The 22,519-nt window shown below is 51.5% G+C and overlaps 8 protein-coding genes across 8 annotated transcripts; 3 read left to right on the plus strand and 5 right to left on the minus strand.

Moving 5' to 3' along the window:
- Positions 1-176: 176 nt before the first annotated feature.
- Positions 177-1,338, minus strand: M406DRAFT_357628 (uncharacterized protein). Its single transcript, XM_040923728.1, has 2 exons — positions 976-1,338; positions 177-885 (listed from the first exon to the last, which is right to left on the minus strand). The coding sequence occupies exons 1-2, from the start codon at positions 1,123-1,125 to the stop codon at positions 814-816; spliced, it is 222 nt and encodes a 73-aa protein (XP_040773878.1). The 5' UTR covers positions 1,126-1,338; the 3' UTR covers positions 177-813.
- A 4,305-nt stretch (positions 1,339-5,643) lies between these two features.
- Positions 5,644-6,327, minus strand: M406DRAFT_294697 (L30e-like protein; the record flags this gene model as incomplete). The annotated part of the gene is made up of 3 exons (XM_040919151.1): positions 5,644-5,935; positions 6,015-6,194; positions 6,271-6,327. The coding sequence occupies 3 exons, from the start codon at positions 6,325-6,327 to the stop codon at positions 5,789-5,791; spliced, it is 384 nt and encodes a 127-aa protein (XP_040773879.1). The 3' UTR covers positions 5,644-5,788.
- Positions 6,328-6,865: 538 nt separating this feature from the next.
- On the plus strand, positions 6,866-8,438 carry VMA-3 (response to antibiotic). Its single transcript, XM_040915058.1, has 5 exons — positions 6,866-7,040; positions 7,186-7,198; positions 7,330-7,459; positions 7,526-7,789; positions 7,896-8,438. Exons 1-5 carry the CDS (start codon positions 7,024-7,026, stop codon positions 7,958-7,960), a joined length of 489 nt encoding a protein of 162 aa, XP_040773962.1. The 5' UTR covers positions 6,866-7,023; the 3' UTR covers positions 7,961-8,438.
- Positions 8,439-9,280: 842 nt separating this feature from the next.
- M406DRAFT_342020 (uncharacterized protein) lies at positions 9,281-11,208 on the minus strand (the record flags this gene model as incomplete). The annotated part of the gene is made up of 3 exons (XM_040921727.1): positions 9,281-9,292; positions 9,409-11,092; positions 11,177-11,208. The coding sequence occupies 3 exons, from the start codon at positions 11,206-11,208 to the stop codon at positions 9,281-9,283; spliced, it is 1,728 nt and encodes a 575-aa protein (XP_040773880.1).
- A 2,035-nt stretch (positions 11,209-13,243) lies between these two features.
- Positions 13,244-15,003, plus strand: M406DRAFT_342021 (uncharacterized protein; the record flags this gene model as incomplete). Its single annotated transcript, XM_040921728.1, has 8 exons — positions 13,244-13,351; positions 13,447-13,580; positions 13,679-13,726; positions 13,809-14,102; positions 14,169-14,237; positions 14,316-14,337; positions 14,532-14,913; positions 14,972-15,003. 8 exons carry the CDS (start codon positions 13,244-13,246, stop codon positions 15,001-15,003), a joined length of 1,089 nt encoding a protein of 362 aa, XP_040773881.1.
- A 1,311-nt stretch (positions 15,004-16,314) lies between these two features.
- Positions 16,315-17,088, plus strand: M406DRAFT_333251 (NAD(P)-binding protein; the record flags this gene model as incomplete). The annotated part of the gene is made up of 1 exon (XM_040920828.1): positions 16,315-17,088. The coding sequence occupies one exon, from the start codon at positions 16,315-16,317 to the stop codon at positions 17,086-17,088; it is 774 nt and encodes a 257-aa protein (XP_040773882.1).
- A 231-nt stretch (positions 17,089-17,319) lies between these two features.
- On the minus strand, positions 17,320-18,967 carry M406DRAFT_108074 (uncharacterized protein; the record flags this gene model as incomplete). The annotated part of the gene is made up of 2 exons (XM_040915281.1): positions 17,320-18,296; positions 18,394-18,967. The coding sequence occupies 2 exons, from the start codon at positions 18,965-18,967 to the stop codon at positions 17,320-17,322; spliced, it is 1,551 nt and encodes a 516-aa protein (XP_040773883.1).
- Positions 18,968-20,235: 1,268 nt separating this feature from the next.
- Positions 20,236-21,537, minus strand: M406DRAFT_231302 (HET-domain-containing protein; the record flags this gene model as incomplete). Its single annotated transcript, XM_040915871.1, has 3 exons — positions 20,236-20,705; positions 20,781-20,895; positions 21,076-21,537. Coding segments are annotated over 3 exons (1,047 nt in total), but the record flags the coding sequence as incomplete, so codon positions are not given.
- Positions 21,538-22,519: the final 982 nt, after the last annotated feature.

Here is a 22,519-nt window from a genome sequence, read left to right on the forward strand (position 1 = left end):
GGCGAGCGCCGGCCAACACGAACGATAAGGTGGTGGGTGCGTGGCTGATTCCGATGATGAAAGGATCTCGCGATTTGGAACGGGGACTCGTGTTGCGAGAGGCTTGGCTCTTTTCTTCTTCAACGTAGTGCACAATCTTGTATGGGTGACAATTCATAATGATCAGAAACACAGTTCTAGAGGAATAAAAGGCTACAATTCGTAGGATTATCACGAGAATGTAGGGGTGGTAACGGTTATTCTCATGTTGGCTGTTTGTAAGCAGTCACACGACCAACACCCGCCGAATCCATCCATACCCCCGCCCGTCTTGGTAATGCCCTCGTCTCTCTTATCTATCTCTGCCCCTTGGGCTAATAAAGCAACAGTCCATATCACCAGCGCAGTATGCAGGATGAAAAAGACCCTCCCATGCCAACAGATATCTCGCTCATAAAACCAAATAAATAAATAAAAAAAAATCAGTGTAAATTGGTAGAACCGGCTCCTCCCTCCACCAAAGGCGCCGATGCGTAAACAGGGTGAATTATGGTGATAAAGGTACAAAGAAGAGGGTGGAAGGTTTCATCCTCATCCGTTCCCTCTCACGCAGCCAGTGTTGCGTGTTTTCTGGTGTGTGTATATGTGTGTGTGTGTGTGTGTGTATAGTGTTGACGTCGTCCAAGAGTATATGAGGTCTGTCTCTTTCCCTTTTACTCTCTCGAAAGTGAGTTTGAGGGCGCTGTGTGACTCGTCTAGAGACTTGTTGAAATCGTATACGGCGACCATTCGAGATTTCTCATTGTAGATCGTATATTTGGGTGGACCATGATCTTATATCCTGACGACCTGTGTACGCTCCTTGAGGAGCTGAGCGGCGTTCTCCTGGAACAGCTTGGTCTTGGTCTGAGCGTTTGAGACGTAGAAGTTAGTCTTTTGTCCGATTGATCCGGTTCTAGCCTGGCTTGGTTGTTTTCGTAATCTATCAGAACTTACCACATCGGCCATCTCGCAGTTGTGTTCCTCCATGAACCTGTGTGCGCTGCAGAAGAGCTTGCCGCAGTCGTCACACTTGCCGACAATGGGGTGGGCAAGCTTCCGGCACTCCTTGCCCTCGATCTTGGCTGGGCATCTGGGCTTGGCCATTTTTGCCTGGTTGGATGGTTGTTGTATGAGTGTGGTGGGGGGACAGCTCGTGTGAGAACGGCGACAGAGAGAAGTCGGCCGAGGTTGGTCGAAGAGGAGGGGGATAGTGTGTGGTTGGGTGGGAGGATGAGGAGAAGGGTAGGAGGTGGTGGTGGTGAGATTCGAAAAGAGGAGGACGTCTCTTAAGAATAGTTGGAAGCCGAGGTAGTCACGAGGAGGAAGGAATAAGAAAGGAAGAGGGAGAGACAAGGCGGACGAGGCTGGCGGAAAGTGGGAAATTGGCAATGTTATGTACCGTAGGCAAACATGCCATTTACGTGGTGACTAGTTCCGAGGATGGCGACAGCAAGAGAAGAAAGGGAAGATGCTGGAAAGGGCGGCAAATAGGGACCGACGTCAGGGGGGGGGGTGTGTACAGTACAGTACACGGCAGAGAAAGGCAGGCCAGGCCGGCCAGGGGTACTTTGTTCCGGGGACGTCAGATGGACGACGATCTTGATTAGGTACTAGTATGGTGTACTTTCTGGGGGTGGAGTGCAGGGGAGGGGTGTGAAGGTACAGAACTGTGTAGTGTGAGGACGTGTGAGTTGTATGAGTGTGTGTGTTGGCTGGTGGTGATCGGTCGAGCCGGTGCCGTAGACTTTGTTCACATACTTGTTATCGCTCTGGTAAGTAGTCCCTCTTCTCGTTTTCTCCATTTTGCCGGTAGGGAGCTTGTTTTTGTCGGAAGAGGCTACTGCGTCCCAGCGCAGAGGAAGGGGAACGTGGCGTCGGGACGGGGTGAGCGGTCTGGTGACGAGGCTGATGATAGCGAGAGGGACCAGGCGAGGCTCCGCTTTCGGTGGGTGGTGGCGAACTAAGCAATGGCAAACAAGTTATAGAAGCCAAGACTGACAAGGACTCTTGACATTGAGAAGGAAGATTATCATCTTGAGATATATCCACAAGCAATCAAGGACATAGGAAGAAGAGTTGGAGGAACATGAAAAAAAGCTGATGAAAAAGAGGTCACCTGTCATTCGTACTTGCAGGGCTGTAAGGGCTGATGGTAGGTTGCCAGCTTGGTCACAAGACACGACAAGACAGGTGTCCGTCTCAGTAAGTCAAGTCATTCAATTCATTATTACAGTCTCAGTACCCACCCCCCAATAGAGAATTCCAGTTTCTTGGTTGCATCGTGTCGCAGTACGGCACAGGGCTATTCTTTCCCCATTGATACCAACCACGATATATTCTGTCCTTTTGACCTGGGCGAATAATGCATTTCTCCTCCTTTTCTTCCTGCCTCTCATCTCGAGCGAGATCCAACAACTTCCGGCACGGACGGCAGGGTTTCGGCTCGGCTGGGGCTTGGGGCCTTGGACCTGCTGGGCTGGGTTGTCTTGGTGGATTTCGTTGATGACGCGAGTGCTTGGGAGCCTGGCCTCGGTTCTGGTGACCTTGCACGACGGGTGAGAGAAGTAAAAAATAAAATAAAAAAAGCCTTGTTCCTTCCCTTGAAGTGCCGGGAGCAGGGGACCCTCCTCTCCTCTCCTACTACTGCGTAAGTAGACCCCTGCTAGATCAAGATACCCTCCCGGCGTGTTTCCATCGTATCGGTACGTATTTTATGTAAGTACTCAAGGTGGAAGGCACGCTAGGGTAGCACTGTAGCACTGCCCGTGGGTCCCGTCTAGCCATGTGGGCGCATCCGCTGTCCGCCAAAAAGAAAGAGCCACCCCATTAAATGGGAATGCATTGGAGGGGAGATTCAGCCTCCCGACGAAGTCAAGTACAAGGTATGTACTGTATGTAACTTGAAGTGTGTATCATGTCGTGAGATGGTAGATGACGGCCCAACCTTGGAGGACAAACCACACAAATGCCGAAACAAGACAAGACCAAAAGGGACCGGCCACATCCCCATCTGACTCGTCAAAAAGGAACAAGCCGTGGTTTGAATTGACTATAAGAGCATAACATGAACAGGCCCAGGCCCAATCCCTCTTCCATGGCATCGCATCGTAGGGTCGCAGAGGCCCATCGTCCAGCCCAGCCCAGCCCAGCCAACCAGCCGGGCATTTCCCCCATGCACTGTAGTACTGTAGTACCTAATCATTCATGCCTAGCCTGTCTTGGGTACAAACCCCATGCATCTATTGCATCCGTCTCATCCATCCATCCGTCTGGTGGGACGGGAAGTGGTGGACAGCGTGGCGTGGCTTGTTCTTAACTGGCTGGGCTAGATGGATGAATGGATGGGAAAAAGGTCATCGCCGGCATGGCGCGTGCAGAAATACACGGCGAACACGACAGCAAGCCAGCGATCATCCGTCTATTGTATTTGCGACACTCACTAGTGGAAAGCCCCAGTAGATTTTGTGGAAATATTTACACCTCACCATGTGTGCGTGCGTGTTGAACTAGCTGGCCATCCTCATCCTGCTGTTGTTGCTGCTGCGGAACATACGGTAGTCACATTTCGCATTGTACATATTTTATGAAGGATCGTTGCAAAATGGGCAAGAGGAGACTGACTCAAGCACACACCAGTCCTCGAACAAGATGTTTGGGCGCGTGTGCAGTACAGCCGAAGTATGTAGTAGTAGTACCATGAATTTTGAAACGTCGTCCTTTTGCTGACCTACTGACTGGTTGGGTGGTTGGGTGGCTGGCTGACGGACTGGCTGACAGATACTCCGTGTCAAAGGTAGGCAAAAAGAGAGGGAAAGAGAGCAAGGAAACAAGAGAAGAGAATTGAATCCTCATCTCATACCAGTCCTCAATCCTCACTGTCGCCCTTGACGATATCTCAACAATCAATTTGACAAAAGTCCACCGCATGACCAAAGACACAAACAAGCAGGGAGTAGGACCGTCAAGAGCAAGGAATGGACCCTGAAAAACCCAGAGTCCGGGCCCAAGGATGCGACCAGCCGAAACCGCGAGCAAGTCTTGGTTGATGGGCTTGATACGCTCGCACCCCTTCCTGGACCCACGAAGGGGCCCCACCGAATCGTGGAGAGAGACGGAGGTGTGAGAACGAGAGGCGGAGAGGGGTCCAAGATCTGTGTGTGTATGGCTCTCCCTGCCTGACACTCTCTCTCCCTTTTGACTGCAGCAGTATGTGCATCTGCAAGTGCAATGTGCATAGACGCCCACCACGCATGCATGGCCTGCTGCATCCAAGGGCAACAGGCACCAAGCACCAGCACCACTTACCATCACCTCTTCCGAATCCGTCCGTGATCATTCGGGTACGACACGAATCAGACGAGGACACGATATTTGGTCTGGTCCCCTGGCTGACAACGACCCGGTTGCCCATTCACACCCCCATTGATAAGCCCTTACTGTAACTGGCTGGGACGGACCATATTCTCTCTCTCCCTCTCTCGCTGTCAGACTCAGAGTCGCAGAGTCCAAGGATAACGACCAATACTGTAATCAGTTGCCAGGGAGGAAAGGAAGGGTTGCTCACTTTTTGGCTACGCCGAGTTTCACCCGGGACCAAACCGCTCCACCCCAAGAGTCGATCCTATCTCGGGCCCTGATAAGCCACCAGCAGAGAGTCACCTGCTACCTCGCCGCGCGGCCGCAGCAAGTTGGTCCAAACGTCCCCATACCATGCATATTTAAAGTACATGGTAGTAGATACATACATACAGTTCATCATGATCATGAAAAGGTCCAGGAGCTAGAAGAACCCCCCGGCCGGCTTCCTTAAGATGTCACATTGTCCCGTCAAATAGAGACCACACGCCGTGCCGCTGCAGCAATCGACGATACGTCGTGCGATGCGTCCACGTCTTTCAACGATGACAGCGTGTCTGGTTGTCCGTTCGTCTTCACTGTATACTTCATCCATCGTCCTGCCAATGGTCTGAATAAGAAAGGTCACCATTTCATTCTGTACCACCCGCTGCGAAAGAGAATAGGAATCGAACTGTCCAGGCCGTCAGCCGGGCACAACCCATCAGGACAACACTCTCGGCCTGCCATGCATCCCGCCCCTCCTGACCTCGTTCCTACGTGCGAATATTCCAGCGACACACTCGAGGTTGTCACGTGCTACTCCAAAGTTTGTGTTAGGATTGAACGAGTCCATTATGAATTGTAGTGAGGAGCCCAGCTGCCGAAGGAGGGACAGGCGCGGATTTTAAATTCCGTGTAGAAAGGTTGATGCCATGACACAGACGGCTCAAGGAGATGTCTTGATCAATTGAGAGGGTCGCCTCTTCCACGTCGTGTCACAATCCTTAGAGACCAGTGGCAGTCGAGCGAAGAGACGCTTGTTTGTGTGAACAGAGACGTTCTCCTACACACCTTCACTTCTCGTGCCCGGCTTCACTCTTAACCGCTCGTCTTTTTTCTGCTGTTCTTGGACGACACGAAGCAGATGCCCGCGCAGGTGTTGAACCGCAACTTGTAAGTCTCACTCTGCCCACGCCCTCTTCGGCCTATCGATTATGGAGAGCAGTTCACTTGCTGGGGGCTCGCCGTTCACAATGCATGGATGGTCTCGCGGACGATCACTATCTTTGGACTTGGGCTGCTTGGATTATTTTTGATTCGCTATCAACGTTTCGGCGACCAAGGGTCGATCCCAGTTGTCAGGCTACACAAAAACCACAATGCATGTTCGAGCAAGCCATCTCTGGCGTGCGGCCCTGGCCAAGAGTCTTTAGATAGCCAGTCTCTCCACCTTGTCCTTCAGGGCCCGGATCTGACCCATCAGGTCAGAGGCCTCGTTGCTGGTAATGGCAGCAGCGATCACAGCGCGCGAGACACCGCAGGCTCGGCCGAGGGCGACCTTCGAGGGAACGTAGACCTGCGAGAGCTTGAAGTCAGCCTGCTAGCTCCAACATGCGTGCGGTGGGTTGACGACATCCGGTCAGGTTGCGACTCACGTAGGGGGTGTTCTTGTCTTCGGCCAGGAGGGGAATGTGCAGGAGGATGGCCAGAGGCGCGGTGTCGGCAGCGAGCACGACGACCTCAGCCGTTCCACGGTTCAGAGCCTTGGTGGCCTCGTTGGCACCCTTCTTGAGCTGGCGGTAGTGGCTGGCCGACTGGATCAGGTCCAGGATTTCCTGTTTGCCTTTTCGTCAGTTGATGTCGTGTATAAAATCGTTGAAAAGGTTGAGTCGTCTCTCAGTATTCACGAACCTGGGACAGGGCAGCATCGGCGATGGGCCACGCAGCAGACTCGTTCTGGTTGGACATGTTGGCAGAGAAATGGATTGCGAATTATCCAAGGGAGAGGCAAAGAGGTACACAGCAGGGTTCCTTTCCGTAGATCGCCCTGTATTCTGGATCTAGATGGTGATGATGGAGAATGGGTGAGTGAGTGTTGGGATTGGCCTTGCCCAAGGGACTTGGGAAAAAAGATTGGAAAGAGTTTAAAGTGGGGCTTACCGATAAGCTGATAGGATCATTTGGTTGTTGCGTTTCCCGGCCCCAAGCCGCTGACAGGTGGTTCCGCTCTGCTGGCCTGATGGGAGCTTTTCGTTATAGCGCAAGTTAGTGGTGATGCTGCTGACCTGGCAGTGCCTGGGAGGTGCTGAGCTGGCCTGCGTTCAGGCCTGACTTTGGGACCTGCCCAGCGTGCCCAGCGTTTCCAGCCCCCCTGCTGGAGGATTTGCCGCAGGACAAGGAGTGCAGGCAAAACCTTGCCCTCCCAATCAAAGGCGGATTCCAGCTGCAACTGCAGCAAACGACGCAACTCGCAACTCGTCACCATCATCCATCCACTCACTGGCCCCAAGCTAGCTGCTGCTTCTATTCCTCACCCACCCGAAACAAGACTCTCAACAACGCCCTTTCGCCATTACGACTTCAACGCGCTATCGCGACCATTCCATCTTCATACTCTCCTTCTACTACCTCCTTTACCTTTTCTCATCCTCCACAACCGTCAAGATGCCTTCAGATCTGTGGTAAGTACTTGCTGCTGATGGGCGTCCCGAGCTCCCCTGCCGTCACTTGAAGCTTAGACCAGAGACATCACCTCCCTCAACCTGTCTCAAACACTTCGAAATCAACCTTAGATGACATTCCCAGCTGATCATGATGAACTCGCAGTCCCGTCTATGCGGTTAGTTCTCCCTCCAGGGCACCTCCCTGCCCACCGTCGTCATCGTCATCCTGAAAAGCTCCCTCCGGCTCGAGACGAACTTATCCACGAGAATATCATCGAGAGACAACGTTATGCTGACAACCTTCTAGCCCTTCTTCGGTGCCATGGGCTGCACAGCTGCAATCGTCTTCACATGTCTGGGCGCGTCATACGGAACCGCCAAGTCTGGCGTGGGTATCGCGGCGATGGGTGTCCTGCGACCTGACCTCATCGTGAAGAGTACGTCCCGACAATAAGAGCTGCCTTCCATTCCGACGATGAACTTTGCTTACCGATAACCTCTAGACATTGTCCCCGTTATTATGGCCGGTATCATCGGTATCTACGGTCTCGTCGTCTCCGTCCTCATTTCCGACGGTCTCAAGCAGACCGACTACCCCCTGTTCACCGGCTTCATCCAGCTCGGTGCCGGTCTGGCCGTCGGTCTGGCCGGTCTGGCTGCCGGTTTCGCCATCGGCATCGTCGGTGATGCTGGTGTGCGCGGTACTGCCCAGCAGCCAAGGCTCTTCGTCGGCATGATTCTGATTCTCATTTTCGCTGAGGTCTTGGGTGAGTTATTTTTAGAAACAACAGCTGCATCCTCCTGCTCCCATGTCATCTCGAGGAGCCGAGGTCAGACAACGATGGGCACATGCTGACAAAATCTACCCAACAGGTCTGTACGGTCTCATTGTTGCGCTGCTCATGAACTCCAAGGCCTCGCTGAACGTCAGCTGCTAAAGCGCTTCGCTGTCCACGTCTCGACCCGTCGACACGATACTCCGAAGCGGACCGGCGACTGGAAACCTTGCGCAAGGTCCTCTTCGAAGCTTACAAGAACGACACAGTCGGCGGTAGCACAAAAGTCACGGAATCAGCTTGGGACTCTGGATAAATGGGTCATGCTCTGGGGAAACAACCGCATTCAAGCACGGCGGTTCACTCCCCTGACCAGGATGAACGAAAGGGGCGTAGACGGAGAGGACGGATGATGGGGAACGGTGCGTCTGGAGCATATACGTGTAAAATCTGTCACATTAGGCGGCATCATCGGTTGTCTTTTTTCTCGTCATAGATGTTGGGAGGCGGGAGAAGTGGTGTGTGGGAGAAGACTGTAGTGTAGGATGGGAGTAATGCTGCGTTGATTCTGCGATTTCTGGGTTTCACGGCTGCATTAAGTACTGACAAGTGTGTTTTTGCATTACACCTCATCCTCAAGAACGTTCTCCCTGTCTTGTTGACATTTGTTTTGGCAAGCCCTTGCATGTATCGATGTCCTGCCCGATCTGCTTACTGTTGCTGTCCTGCAATGTATGCTTTCTGAGCCCACCACGTCCTCAGGAACTTATTCTTCATGATTTCCGCCATTATGTCTCACTCATCATCGACATGGGCCGGCATCTACCTCTCTGTCCAACTTTTTGCCTATTGGCTCTCCAGGTCTGCAAAGCTCACGAAATGACGAGACAATGCTCAGCAGTCAACACAGATTCTGCAAATGTTTTATTAGATTGATTTTCTTTCCCCCCTGAGAAAATATCCATTAACTGGATAGGTGTGTGTCACTTTTCGCTGCTCGCGAGGCGCAACGTACTATATGTGCATTACCACGTATAAACAAGAGTGAAGATGATGCAACCAACGCCCGGGGGTGTGATGCTACTATTAAGCCATTAGGTCGCATTGGATCAATGTCCGGCCCCCTTCACTAACTCCCACCATAGCCTTCCTGTCCTCTTCCTCTCTTTTTTTTTTTTTGTTCGCCCCCCCCTTCCCCCTTCCCCTTTTCTTTTCTTTTCGCACTTTTCATGCCCTCCTTTTGCCCTGGCTCCATCAAATAGCTTCCAGCCGTCGGAGAAGGGTCCATCTAATACAAGAATAGAAAGACTATTGCCACCATAAAGAAATGCAAGAGTTAAAAGCAAGTACGTTTGTCGGAACATATACAAGGTGAATCGAACTGGAAGTTATATCAAGTCATGTCCCGCTCCCTGCCTCCTCTGCATTCCGACACCAACAACCTGTTCATCTTCCGAGGCCATAGTCATGGTATGAGCCTGCTTAGATGACATACTGCAGGAGAAAGAAGATGATGGTTAGCAGGTGTAGGTTCATGTCGTTCCTGTCGTTCCTGTCTTTCCTTTTCTTGTTCTTCTTCGAAGATCTACAAAGAATGGATTGAGACTTACGGGGATGAACAGGTATGGGACCTGCCTCTCGTACTCCTTCCAGGCATCTCCATACTTCTCGCGACAGCGCTCAATGTCCCGAGAGGCACGGTGGGCGATCATGCCGAGGAAGAAGATGGGGTAGAACCAGGGGAATGGGCTGCTGAAGCCGGTGATCAGACCCCAGCAGATGGCGAAGAAGGCATCGCACGTGTAGTGGACCTTGCGGGCGAGTCCGTACCAGCCGTCCACGAGGATGGCATCGCCGGTCTGCGTAGGGATCTTCCTGGGGTTCTTGACGGACTGCCATGGGACCTGGGGGAAGGTGTTGCGCTTGGTGAAGGTACCGCGCTCGGTGGCGCGGAAGCTGTTCTTTTGGCCGTTGCAGCTGTCCCAGACCCAGTAGACGAAAATGTAGGCGGCGAAGAGGAAGGTCAGGAAGACACGGTTCCAGCGGTACTCGGACGGGTCGTGGTTGGCGAGGTAGATGGTGCAGTGGCAGTAGGACAGCGGCACACCCGCCATGTTCCAGAAAATAAGCATGAACCCCCACTTCTCGTAGTACATGTCCCAGGTGGTGATGATCAGCTCCTCGCCCTTGCTGCAGGCGTTGGCGTACAGCCAGTGCGCCATCACGATGAAGCACACCTCGCCCGATACATAGCCGTACTGCTCGTACTGCCGCACGGCGGTGCTCACGCTGAGCAGCAGCAGGATGTACCAGGGCAGCCGGACCTCGAAGAACATCTTGAAGTCCAGGATGCCAAACATGCGCGGGTTCAGCTCGGCGCCCATGAAGAAGTCATAGATGGGGGAGCCAGTCATGCGGTGCTGGGCACCACGCCAGAGAGCCGAGAAGTAGGCGATGAACGCGACGAGGTAGCCAGAGAGGATGGCGACGGACAGCAGGGGCCCAAACTCGTCAATGAAACTGGCGGCACTGTAGATGCCCGAGAGGTGCAGGGCGGCAAAGACGGCGAGGGTGATGTAGAGGGACACGAAGCCGGAGCAGTAGTACTTTAGCTGCTTGCCGCCCTCGAAGGGCAGGGGCTTTCCATAGCCGTAGACGCCAGGCGCGAAGAGGTACAGGACCATTTCGAAGACGAAGAAGATCCAGTACATGGCCCAGGCCTTGAGGGTGGGGAATGCGCCCGTGTAGACCAGGTGGCCGAGGTGCTGGAAGAAGTCTCCCCAGCTCTGGCCGGCTTCCCGCGCGGGAAAACGACCGTCGTAGTAGGTTGCGCCGATCCACATATACCACATCAACAGGGGAAAGCCAATCATCATGGCAGACACACCCAGGCTGCCGCCAAACTCGTATCTTCCCGAGTAATCGATCTTGTGGTCCATGCCGGGCTTCCAGCCGTCCACTACCCTGTCCTCGGCAGCAGCAGCATGCCCGTTGGTGGCCTCAGCAGCAGCAGTCTTGCGCCTTGTAAGCACGCCCTCCTCCTCTTCAGGCTGACCAGCCTGCTGAGCCGAGTTCTGGACAAGGCTGCTGTTCTCGTTGTCGTCATCGATGTGCTCGACGAACTTGGGTGCGCCTCGTCGCCGGAGGGCACGGGTGGCGCGTGAGGAGGTGGTAGTCTCGGCGGCGGAGCTGGACTCGGCGTCGGCATCAGAGCCTTCGAAGGACAATGAGGTTTGTCGCTTGGAGACGCGACGGCCAGGCGTCTCGATCATGCCCTCAAAGGGCTCCTTCTTTCTGTGAGGAGGCAGAGAGTCAGACAGAGGACACAACGCGTGCGCCATCCGGGCAGAGCAATGTGAGGTGGTATTGCGAACTTACCGAGGAGTCTGGCGAAGAGAGTACCTCGACATTGTTTTCTGGTCGGTATGGTTCGCTTAAGAGAAAAGGAAAGAGAATGAAACAGACAGATTGAACCTGATATGGACGTGGTATTGAGCCAGACAATATCAATTGCCAAGCAGTTGCTCTCGCCAGCACAACGAACGACCTTGAGACTTGACAGGTCACTCGGATGGGCGGTTGCAACGTGATACTGTAGTGAGTGGGTTCATGGGCAGTATTCGAGCTAAGCTACCTGGAAAGAGCGAAGCAGGAGGGTCTTCCAAACAAATCAAATCTGCTCTCGGCTCCACCTCGGCTGTTGGCAGGGCAAGCAGGGATCTGTTGTGGTTGGCACAGCAGCCAGTCACTGCTAGTGTGAATTTACACCAACCAACCAATCTCCTTGAGGGAAAGGAAAATCAAACAAAAAATTAATTTATTTGTTTCCAACCTGAAATACGAAAAACAGATCCAACAACGAGAAGGTTGGGGGGAAGGGGCGGGAGGGAAAAATGAAAGGAAGAAAACAAGGAAGAAATCAGAAATGAAAAAGAGAGGGGGGGGGGGCATACTGGAAAATGGAGAGCAATCCGCTTCACACTGGCATCAAAGCAAGCTTCCTCTGGTGATTGACACGTCTTGCTAAGTAAGTACTTTGTAACAAGATCAATGACAAGTAGTTTCGGCCATTCTCTCTTTTCATATTGATTTTCCTCATTAGATCCAGCTCTAAGTACTATTAGTACCTCATCAGCTACCTTAGCAAGTCTTTTTCATTTGCATTTATTGGCTGCTGAGAATGTTGTTCCAACTTGATTCATCGATGGTTTCTCACCATAAGCAGAGTTTGTGCACTGATGGCCGGGATGATGTGTTCATCCCTTTTCTGTCGCAATCTGAGTTGCTGCGTTGGAAATTATTGAGCGCTGTGAGTTATGTGTTGTAGATTGTCATTATTCCTGTAGGACCTGTGTTTCTGCTATATAACACGTTCTCACTCGAAGAAAACCTTGATATCGGGGACTTGGGCTGCAGCTGTTCGTTGATGAGTCCATGTCGTCCGGTCGTTTCACTTACTTGATTGGTTAACGATGTTTACAAAGGATCGAGTGTATATTTCTGCTCCCTTGCGTAAGACACTTGCCGCGTATTTGAAAGCCCTCTTAATGGTACTCTCCGTCACGGAGCTCGAGGGCCTAAGTCTATCAGTCCATCGGATATCAACTCGACCGCTCTTCATCCTGCTCACAACATACACACACCATGGTTGTAGTGAGGCAAACGCTACAGAGCAGATGACGCCCTCAAGTCTCGATTAATGAGCTCGGAACCAGCCTGTCCGATTATGATGATCACCTGGTAGATGTTTCTCATGTGGTGGCCCTCCTGTGCATAACCGCATGTGAACTACCCACCTTTAGCCCAGCCTCTTAAGTACCTGCATAGCGGCACTATTATATTCCCAGACTTGTCTTGAAGACTTGTTAATTTGATGCCCCCCACCCCCCCCCCTTTTCCCACATGGTCGGAATGATTGTTATCTCGCAAGGTTCTGTTTCTGGGTTGCATGTTGGCAATTCGCGGCTCTTCCGACTTAAACTCCAGATTGTCCGGTTGATTGAGAATTGAACCCGCTGGATCCTGAATTTTGATAGGACACAGATATTAAGCATCAAATATAGTCCTCAGTACCAATATACAGCCTTTCTCCTACTCGTCCAAATAGGCGTTTGACATGTTGATTTCCCTGGTTCTCATAGGCTTGGCGTCGTATTCATCAATGTGGCACGCCGCACTCTTCGGCACTTCTTTTGGAACATTTGTCTTCTGTCATACTTGGAAAGACGAAGATCGTTCACAAATATCGATCATTACATGAATTTATAAGTAGTGGCTATTTTCTTGATCAGTTGACTCTTTGCTCAGACCTCTCCTCTTCGTTTTTTTGCCTTGGCTCAGATTATTATAGTAGACACATGTTTGCGGAATAGACATACCATTCCACAAACTGCCTTTCATTCAGTCACTTACTCACAATTCTTATCACCATCACTTGCTGAGAACATGGCGTGGTCACAGGTCATTGGCCTCCTGGCCCTGAGCGTGCTGGGTACTTCGTCACCCACGCCACAGATTGGTGGAGGCGGCGCCGAATACACGATGCTCCGTTTCGTAAGCAACTTCATACATGCATTCATCCAACACATACACCCATGTTGTTCACATATTTGTGAGACAAATGAATACTGACTCTCATGGTTTGTTAGGGCTGCGCACAGGTCGTCATCGACCGTCTCGACCCTCTAGTTTCTCCAGGATCAGTGCCATCGGGCCATGTTCATCAGATCGTTGGCGGAAATGCGTTCAATGCCACTATGACGACGGGAGATGTTTCGGACGAGTACGTGGTGTCCGCACTCTAGATATTTAGGACAATTCTTTTTTGACCAGTCTCTTGTGAGGGGACTTGCACTAACATCACCTATGCGACGTTGATAGCACTACTTGTACCACCTGCGCCTTCTCACAGGATCGCAGTAACTACTGGTGCGTATTCGTCATTAGTGTTATTAGTCAAGAGTCTACTATCAAGTTGCTTCGATGTACTAATGGGTGGAATGCATGATAGGACAGCAAACATGTACTTCAAGGCTTCCAACGGCTCTTACCATCGCGTCCCTCAGGGCGGAGCAGCCTATCAATTCAATGATAACTTCAGCACACAGATCGGAGGAGGGATCCTCGTATACTACGTGTCATATCCCTCTCTTAACATCACTGCCTTCAAGCCTGGGTTCCGGATGCTCGTCGGGGACTATACTCGGCGCACCAACCCAGGCAGCACACTGAAGTATCAAAACTGCTTTCGCTGCTACACGGGTCCCAATTACGGTGGCGATACCTCAGCGCCCTGCCAGGGGAGGTATGTGCTCAGAAGTGATTTGCAAAGTTCTGTCCTGAAGTTGTACTGATGCAACTCTATTTATAGCAATGACTACCAAGGACTCCCTCCACAGGCTTGTCCAGGAGGCATTCGGTCAAACATTCTCTTCCCAACGTAAGTTTTTCGTGGCTCTTCACTACTTGAGTAATACATTCTACCTGTCAATGATTGTGCTGATTGATCTTGAAATAGCTGTTGGGACGGCGTCAACCTTGTAAGCAACTGTCCCATCTGCCTTGTCGGCTATAGGGTTACAACACTTCAGCACGCTCTTGGGCTGCCCAGGAGGATGTTCTGCTCGATGAATCTTGTCACCTCTGATACCTTGATTATCCTGAATTACTTTTTCCCCCTTTCTTTTGGAAATAAAGTCTGTGATCATAGCATTGCTCACTCAAAGATGGACAGGATACACCGAACCACCAGGATCACGTCGCTTATCCCACCTCCGGCCCGACCACCTTCATCGATCAACCTGGCGAGTGTCCATCCACACATCCTGTTCGCATCCCGCAGGTGATGTTTGAGGTGGTCTGGAACACCACCCAGTACAACGACGAGTGGCCCACAGACGGCTCCCAACCCTTCTACCTAAGCTACGGGGACAACACCGGCTACGGCCAGCACGCCGACTACGTCTTTGGCTGGCAAAACACCTCTCTCCAGGGGGCCATGGACGTGGCTGGTTGTATGGGCGCCACGTGCTCTCAGGCGAACCTGCTCACCCAGGACATCAACACGGCCAAGGAGTGTACTGTGAAGAAGGAGGTCAATGAGGATGAGGACGGCTGTGAGTGCAAGGCCGTCGACTATCGTGTGTGTATCGTGAGTTGCTAATAGCTATTTAGGGATGTCGGCCCTTCCGGGGCAGAGTATGTAATGCTCACGGTAGGATTTTATTTCTTTATTATATCAATTCATTCAGCGATCACAGAGGTCGCTGTACGCCGTGGGACCACGAGAAGAGCGTGTTCCGTAGGCGCACCTTGTATTCGTGACCTGTGATTCCTCCTCAAGAGCTTTTACAGGTACTTGTTATGTGTGCAGCAGTTTCTGTGGCGAGTTGTTTCGTATGGTTTGTCAATCTTCGTTGCTGGAGATTTGATTGATTATCATACTCAAAGTTTCCATTGTTAGATTTAATGCAATTGCATTTCACTTTCGCATCCCACGCGCGATGCACAGCCCTCCTAGCAGAATCCCTTATGTTAGGATCGATTCGTTGTCCAAACCAAAATGTTATCCCTTTTTGAGGAAGAGAAAAGAGAATTTCCAAAAAATTATGGATATTTGCTGCTGTCGCAACAAGCTACACTTTATTTTCGATCAAAATCGTTTTCTCTTTCCGGTTTTCTCTTGCTCTTTACATGCATAGATAGATACGTATACAAATATATATATCTATATGTTATATTTTTCAAGTCGTCATTTTCAACATCTTCTCTGATTATTGAGCACGCCTTTCATGTCAAGGGACACACGTGGAACTGAAAGCAAAAAAATAAAGTCGTCACACGGCTCAGATTAGTGATCTGTTGGCTGAGCGGGCAAATTAATAATGCAGAGGACTGCAGCAGCAGAAGATATCGTGTGATCGGTTCCGGAGCATCTTGTCAGCCGCAAGGCATGAATTATCCTGCAAGTTGATTGGTTCATTTGCTGCCACCTTCCCAAGCGCCAATTGTAATTGAGCCGTTCCGCTTTGAAATCCGATGGCTGTTTGGATTTCCGGCATATTTTTACCGTCTTTGAGGAATCTGCCGTGCTGCGCCGTGCGTACGTAATCCCCGCTTTTAAACCTTTCGATGAATGAATGATGCAATCATGGGTTCGAGCCTTGGGTTGGGGCGCTACGGGGTTTCTCGGGCGTAAAGACGCGGCCGCATTTATCTCCAGCGGACTTGAGAGATCTTAAGCGGTACTTGGCAGGACACTCCTCCTGCTGTATTAATATGGTAGTACACATATGATCAACTAGGAGACTTCATTGCAACACGTTGTCTTCGTAAGTATATAAACAGCTAGTTGGTTCTCGTCTCCAAGTGGTGACTGTCCTGGGAGTCCATCATCGTCTTGACCAAACCAGACACTCACAATCAATTACACACTCTCACTGCCTGCGTCCGATTCCAAAACACGTACTTTTCGACACTCACCTGAACTGCATTCTATTACATACTTCGCACCCATCATGGCGTCGAAATACAACAAGCTTCAAGGAAAACACGTCCTCATCATTGGCGGGACCTCTGGAATTGGGTACGCGGTGGCAGAAGCGTCTCTGGCGGCCGGAGCCAAGGTTACCGTGTCCTCGTCCAGCCAGGCCCGAGTCGAGTCTACTGTCCAGAAACTCAAAGAAAACTTCCCTAACGGCACCGCTGCCGGTCACGCCTGCGATGTGTCCAAGCCCACCGTCGAACAGGATCTCGAGGCGCTCTTCACCAAGGTCGGACAGGTCGACCACATCGTCTACACGGCTGGTGGCAAGCTCTCCCAGCTGGACCTTCCCGACGTCACCTACGAGAAGCTCATCGCAGCTGGACAGATCCGCTTCTTCGCCGCGTTTTTCGCGGCCAAGGTCGGCCGTAAATTTTTGACCCCCGGCCCGTATTCGTCTATCGTCTTTACCACTGGTACTGTCAGCCAAAAGCCGATTCCAGGGTGGTCTGCATTGGCTGGTTATGGCGGCGGCCTGCATGCGCTGACGAGAAACCTGGCTCTCGACTTGAAACCCATCCGCGTCAATCTTGTCAGCCCTGGCGCCGTGGAGACGGAGCTCTGGGAGACTGGGAATAAAGAGGCCGACGAGAAGTTGAAGGCAATGCTTGACGGCGTTGTCAAGACTTTACCGACGGGAAGAATTGCCCAGCCTGAGGATGTGGCCGAGGCTTATCTGTTTCTATTGAAGGACCCGAGTGTTACTGGCACTGTTGTTGACAGCAATTCAGGAGCGTTGCTGGTCTAATTTTCGAGGTGACAACGGCTCTCCCTCCCCCCCCCCCCCATCTCTAGGTATCACTATACTGTATTAGCTTTGCATATTCCTGTTTGTTTCGCGTCGAGACAAGATAAGCATGTATTACATTATTTAACAAGTAACGTGTTTCACCATCGAATGATGGGCTGATGTGTGAGCCCGGGAGACTTCTTTTAATGTTCAAGAGTCACTACAAATATCGAAGCATACCACAGCCTATCACGCGTTGTAATCTCCGTAATCCTTTGCCTTCTCATCCTCGATGCCTTGACCGTTCACCCTCGGCTTCCTTGCATTCCATACGCGCCTCACAAAATCTCTTTCATGAACCAAGTAAGTTAGAAGAAACACTATCACTGTGAGCGGTACAGTAGCAGCCCAGTACCACCAAAAGGGCGGCCCTCCTTCCTGTCCGAATATATCCGTGGGTATACTGAAGATTGATGCCACACAAGCCGGGGGTGCGAACAGCATGGCCACCAGAGTCAGCGTTCTAGCCGTGCGGGCCTCCAGGATCGAGAGACGACCGCCGATCATGCCGTTGAGCGCTGCTAGAGACGATGTCATGCGGGCGTAGTCTGCGAGACGCAAGCGGAACTCCCGATGAAGGTAGAGAAGATCTGGAGTTGATGTCCGCCAGTCTGCGTGCCCAGGAGAATGGACTGGGCTATTGTTCATGTTCGTGTGTCGCCGAGAGGCATCGAGAAAACCCTCTGCGTCCACATCAAAGTGCTCGTACGGTTCATGCCCATGCGGAATGCCAAAGCAGTCCAGCACGTGGCTGAGTGCCTCGAAGTATTCTGGACACTTAAAGTGGCTCCACGCGCTCTCGACCTGGCTGGCTTCGTCGATTTCCTGCTGTGTCCGGCGCTGGACCGCCCACCCTGAGGATCGCATGGACGCGGTCTGATGGCTGACAAAGCCCAACAACTGGCAATAGTGGCTGGCGGCGATCTTCCTGAGGAATACTGCCGCTGACTCTGGCTCTGTGACGGGTCCCAATACAGCGGAATGTTCTCGGATGTAGTAGTTTATGTCGTCGAAAAGGGATGTGTGTGGTGGAGCCTCGATTCTTGCACCACGGACGTGATCAGGTATGAATCCATGATAGCCGCCTTCGAAGATTTTGGTAGCCACGTCGATCTCCAGCCCGTTGATCATGACCTTTCTGGGAGGAGGGTCGCACAGAATCACAGCTTTGGTTATCCATAATCCACGTGTCAGTACACACGAAGCACTATATCCCTCGTGCAAGAACCCAAACTGAAGTCGAAACCGATGTTCTGCACTTACCATTCCAGCCGTAGCCGTGTCTTTCGGACCAGAATGAACACTTTCGCGGCGCGATGAGAAGCCATTCAGAAGTCTTGCTCCATTTATGACACTGGAGATCTCTCCCTGTTGCTGCGCACTGCACAATGCTATTCTTCGCGTTCTTCATATAGTGATCGAAGGACTTCTGGCTTGTAATCTGCCACATTTCGAAATATTCAATCGAGAATCTCCTCCTCGGATTACAAATCGTTGGAAGTCTCGGGCAGTTGATGGTCTCGTTGAAGCGAAATGTTGTATTGTTCCACTGATGGATATTGAGCATGTCCTGTGGCATGTGTAGGCTTGTCTCTAGCACTTGTCTGAGTTTATGACCGGCCTGGCAAGGCCTGCAGGTGGCCGATGGATGACGTCCATTGCATTGTGATGGGGTTTGCACGATAAACAAACGTTGTCGACCTGTTCTAGCATACGGCTGTGAGCCCTCCTTTAGGGCTTCCTCAAGCTTGGACAAGTCGTTCTTGTGCTTGATCCCACCCAAGTTAGATGCTGCGCCTGACTCTTCAAAGTCCCATATAGAGACGCTCGCTTCCATTGGCAACACTGTCGGGAGAAGTGGCCTTGAGCCAAGGGTTCGAGTTGAGATTACACGAGGAAACTTCTGGCATAGAGAAAAAGTGAAGAAGAGTATGTCAAAAGGTAGGTTTCCGCTCCAAGGGCGCTTAATTAGGTATTATATGGTAACGATTTATTACACCTCGCACTCCAGCAGGGTGGTCAGCAGCAGATCTCGCCCGACTAACCATTCATATAACACTTAAGCTCATGCATATAAGCACTGCCACACTATAGTACATAGCTCCAACCCCCATGGTCATAGGTCATTGGACGAAATGGCCTTGGCGGCGTAGGAGAGGCTGTGTAATTCGACCTCCTTGATCCTGCGACATGCAGTGCTAAGGGTTAGGCTGCAGCATAGAGTCATTTGTAGACGGCTTTTCTTCTCCTTCTTCTTCTTTCGTTTTTATGCGCTTTGTGATTTTAATCAGATCACACTATATTCTAAGTATACAGATTTCGCTTTCTCTCGAGCTCTCCCTCTCTCTTTCTATGCCCGGCTGGATTGCTAAAGTGAGCACTGTGGTATTGTGTTTCCACTTGATGAGAGACAGCAATGACCCAATAACCTCATGTGAAACTTTTCATGTAGAGTGATATCAGCACTAGATGATCCTACTCCTGGGCATTCCTGTCGACCTTAGCCTCCAGCAAGGCATTTTCCAAACGAAAAGATGAAGTATTCATATGGGACAGTTGCTAATGATTTTGATAGTAATGCCTGAGGGAGTAGAATAAATAATATGAGGGAAGTAATTATTGAAAGGTCTGACAAGCACATCGATATCTGATGAGTTGAGTAATTGACATACATTTTCTATTTATTTGGATACTTAGATACTGCTAACCGATCTCTGCAATGTTGATCTACACAATCGTCACATCCGTCAACTCCCCATTGTTTGGATCCTCGGCCCACCTGGAGTCCCATTCTCCCTCTTGATGCCCAGGAAGAGCTCGCTCGTCTGCCAGACCAATTCTCTCGTAGCATCCCGCCTGCGACTTTCCCGCAGCCCGAAGAACCAGAAAACAAGGCTCGTGCACCTTGGCAATAACCTTGTAGCCAAGAAGAAGGAGAGAATATCCAGAGCTGCGGCCCGGGAGTACACTCGACGGATCGTCACATATGAATGGTAGGCTTCTCTCACCTTTGTCGAACAACCGAAAGGTGATTTTGTCGTTGCTGTAGTGACTTTCATCCAAGTGAAAGTCAGTGCCACTGTATTGGCAAGAAAGATCTCTAATAAGCCGGCCGCGCAGAACAAGTTTGGCCGAGGCGACCTGTCCAAACGGATCGGCGGCTCGGTCGAGGGGCTCTGCTGTCGCCTCCAAAACTTCCACCGCACTCTCTACGCGAAGCGCATCCATCGGTGAGATGGGCGCATCCAATGACATAAACGACCATGTTGGAGCACGCCACGGCTCAGCACGCCTGGGATCGTACACACCAGTGATTGTACCGTTGTCGGAACGCCACGAGGCTGCCGTGTAGGTGACATACCAACAAAGGCTCCTCACCAGTAACTCGTCGCCCCAGAGCCCCGCAAGGTATGTGGGCTGGCGACCCAGGTGACGGGTCAAGAGATCCGAAAATTTCCTTGCCAGGCCCGACAATGCAGGAAGCTTGTCCTTCTTGTCGGTGATGCTCCGCCTCGTGAAGACATGCACATAGTTACTCCAGACGTTCCTCCAGAAGAAGGACATGTCATAGCCCTCTGTCGAAAGAACATCGGACCGACGCAGAACAACGTTCGGGTTCTCGGTCACGTCAACCTCTGTCTCGCCGAGACCACACTCGCACCATCCCGCCTCGTTGCACTCCCACATCATCTCGTCGGACGTATAGTGCAAGATCCGGTTCGAGAGGACACTCTCCTGCATGCACCACGCTCGTGCGGCCAGCGGCTCCGTGGTTGTGGTGTCGGCAGACCAGTCGGCCGAGATTGGCACGCGGAACAGGAGCCCCCAGTCGCAGTCATTGTGATATTTGGCGATGTTCGCTCGCGTGTATACCTCGCGTCCGTCGCGCAACTTTCCGAGTGATCTGGTCTGGGAGCCGAACCACTGCTTGCCAAAGATGCCCACAGAGGAGCCCTCGGCTTGCGTGGCTGAGATGGTGAGCAGTGCGTTTGAATAGACGTCGCACATCTTGCCAGACTCTCTGATCCACTCCTCCGCGTCGTGCTGAATGATGCACAAGGCATCCACCCACAAGTACTGTATGCCCAGCTTCCGGGTGATCGTCACTGCATCTTGAATCGTCTTGGGCATATGTGAGAACTTGATGGCCTCGAGGTGTTCTTGATAATTTGCCTTGAGCTTGAACTCTGGGAAATCCTTCTTGACGGTCTTCATAGGCGGGTGCTGCTCCCACCAGCCCCAGCAATAACTGAGCGCAATGTATGGCTTATTTTTGCAGGCTGATCCCTTTGTCTCGAACAAGAATGGTTCCCTGACGCCTTCTAGCCCGACGTCGATAACCCTGGTGGGCATAGGGAGATCCCCAGGCATCTGGCATCTTGGATGGTCAGCTCGGCACTTTTTGAGCCACGACGCGGCCAAGGCGAGTGATGTTTCGGAGCCGGAGTTCTCGGAAACCTCGATAGTGGGGCCGATGTATGGCGCTTTTGGGTCTTTTTGTTTTTGTGCGGTCCCGTTCTGGGTGATTCCATTCGTGTGCGGGCTTCGAGTAAAGAGCTCGATGGAGTACTTGGGAGCCCTATATTTAACTCGCAACGGCTGGTCCCGTGCAATGAGCAGTTCTACGAAGTCATCGTCCTTGAACTCTGAAGTGTATAGTTGGAGGGCTCTCCAGACGAGTTGGCACTCGTCACAACTGGACGACTTCAGGCCTCCAACACTGATCCATTTGGGTATTTTGGCCTTCGAGCCTGGCGGCAAGTTTTGCAGTTCCGGTGGGTGGATGTTGGCACAAAGTTCGCAGCTCATGTTCAAAGCAATCTGAGGAATATAGAATTGAACGTTGACGGGACAAGATCATAGCCACCGATGTGGGGAGGAAAAGAAGAAGAGGGATAAGGAGGAGGATCAGAACATTCTTACACGTAGGAGCCAAAATTCTCCATGGGGATGGTTCCACGATGCTGCAATACCAAGCCAGCTGAAGTCAGGGTTTCGCATCCTGTGAATTGATGCATCGTCAGTGATACAATGCAATCATGAGTTATAGATGAGCGAGAACTGAACAATGATCATGATGTCCAGACATGGCTCTACCATTCATTCTGAATCAAAGATACGACGGAACTCATGCCCCCAAACTTGGAAGCCAAAAGATGCCGTCGTCCAACCAAGTCTTTGGCAAATCCTGAAGTCGAAAACAATTGGGCAAAGCCTTGGACCCACTGGTCGACCACATGCGACTCAGCCCCATAAGAAAGGGGTTTTACTTAGATGGCCAAAAGTCGCGGCCACGGTGATACGGTATTTGCCTGGACTCGAATCAGGCAACGATATACGAGAGCTAATAATCGATCAACAATTTTCTCGGTCCACTTTGGTCAGTTTT

This window comes from Cryphonectria parasitica (assembly GCF_011745365.1).
Source record: "Cryphonectria parasitica EP155 unplaced genomic scaffold M406scaffold_7, whole genome shotgun sequence".
Lineage (NCBI taxonomy): Eukaryota > Fungi > Ascomycota > Sordariomycetes > Diaporthales > Cryphonectriaceae > Cryphonectria > Cryphonectria parasitica.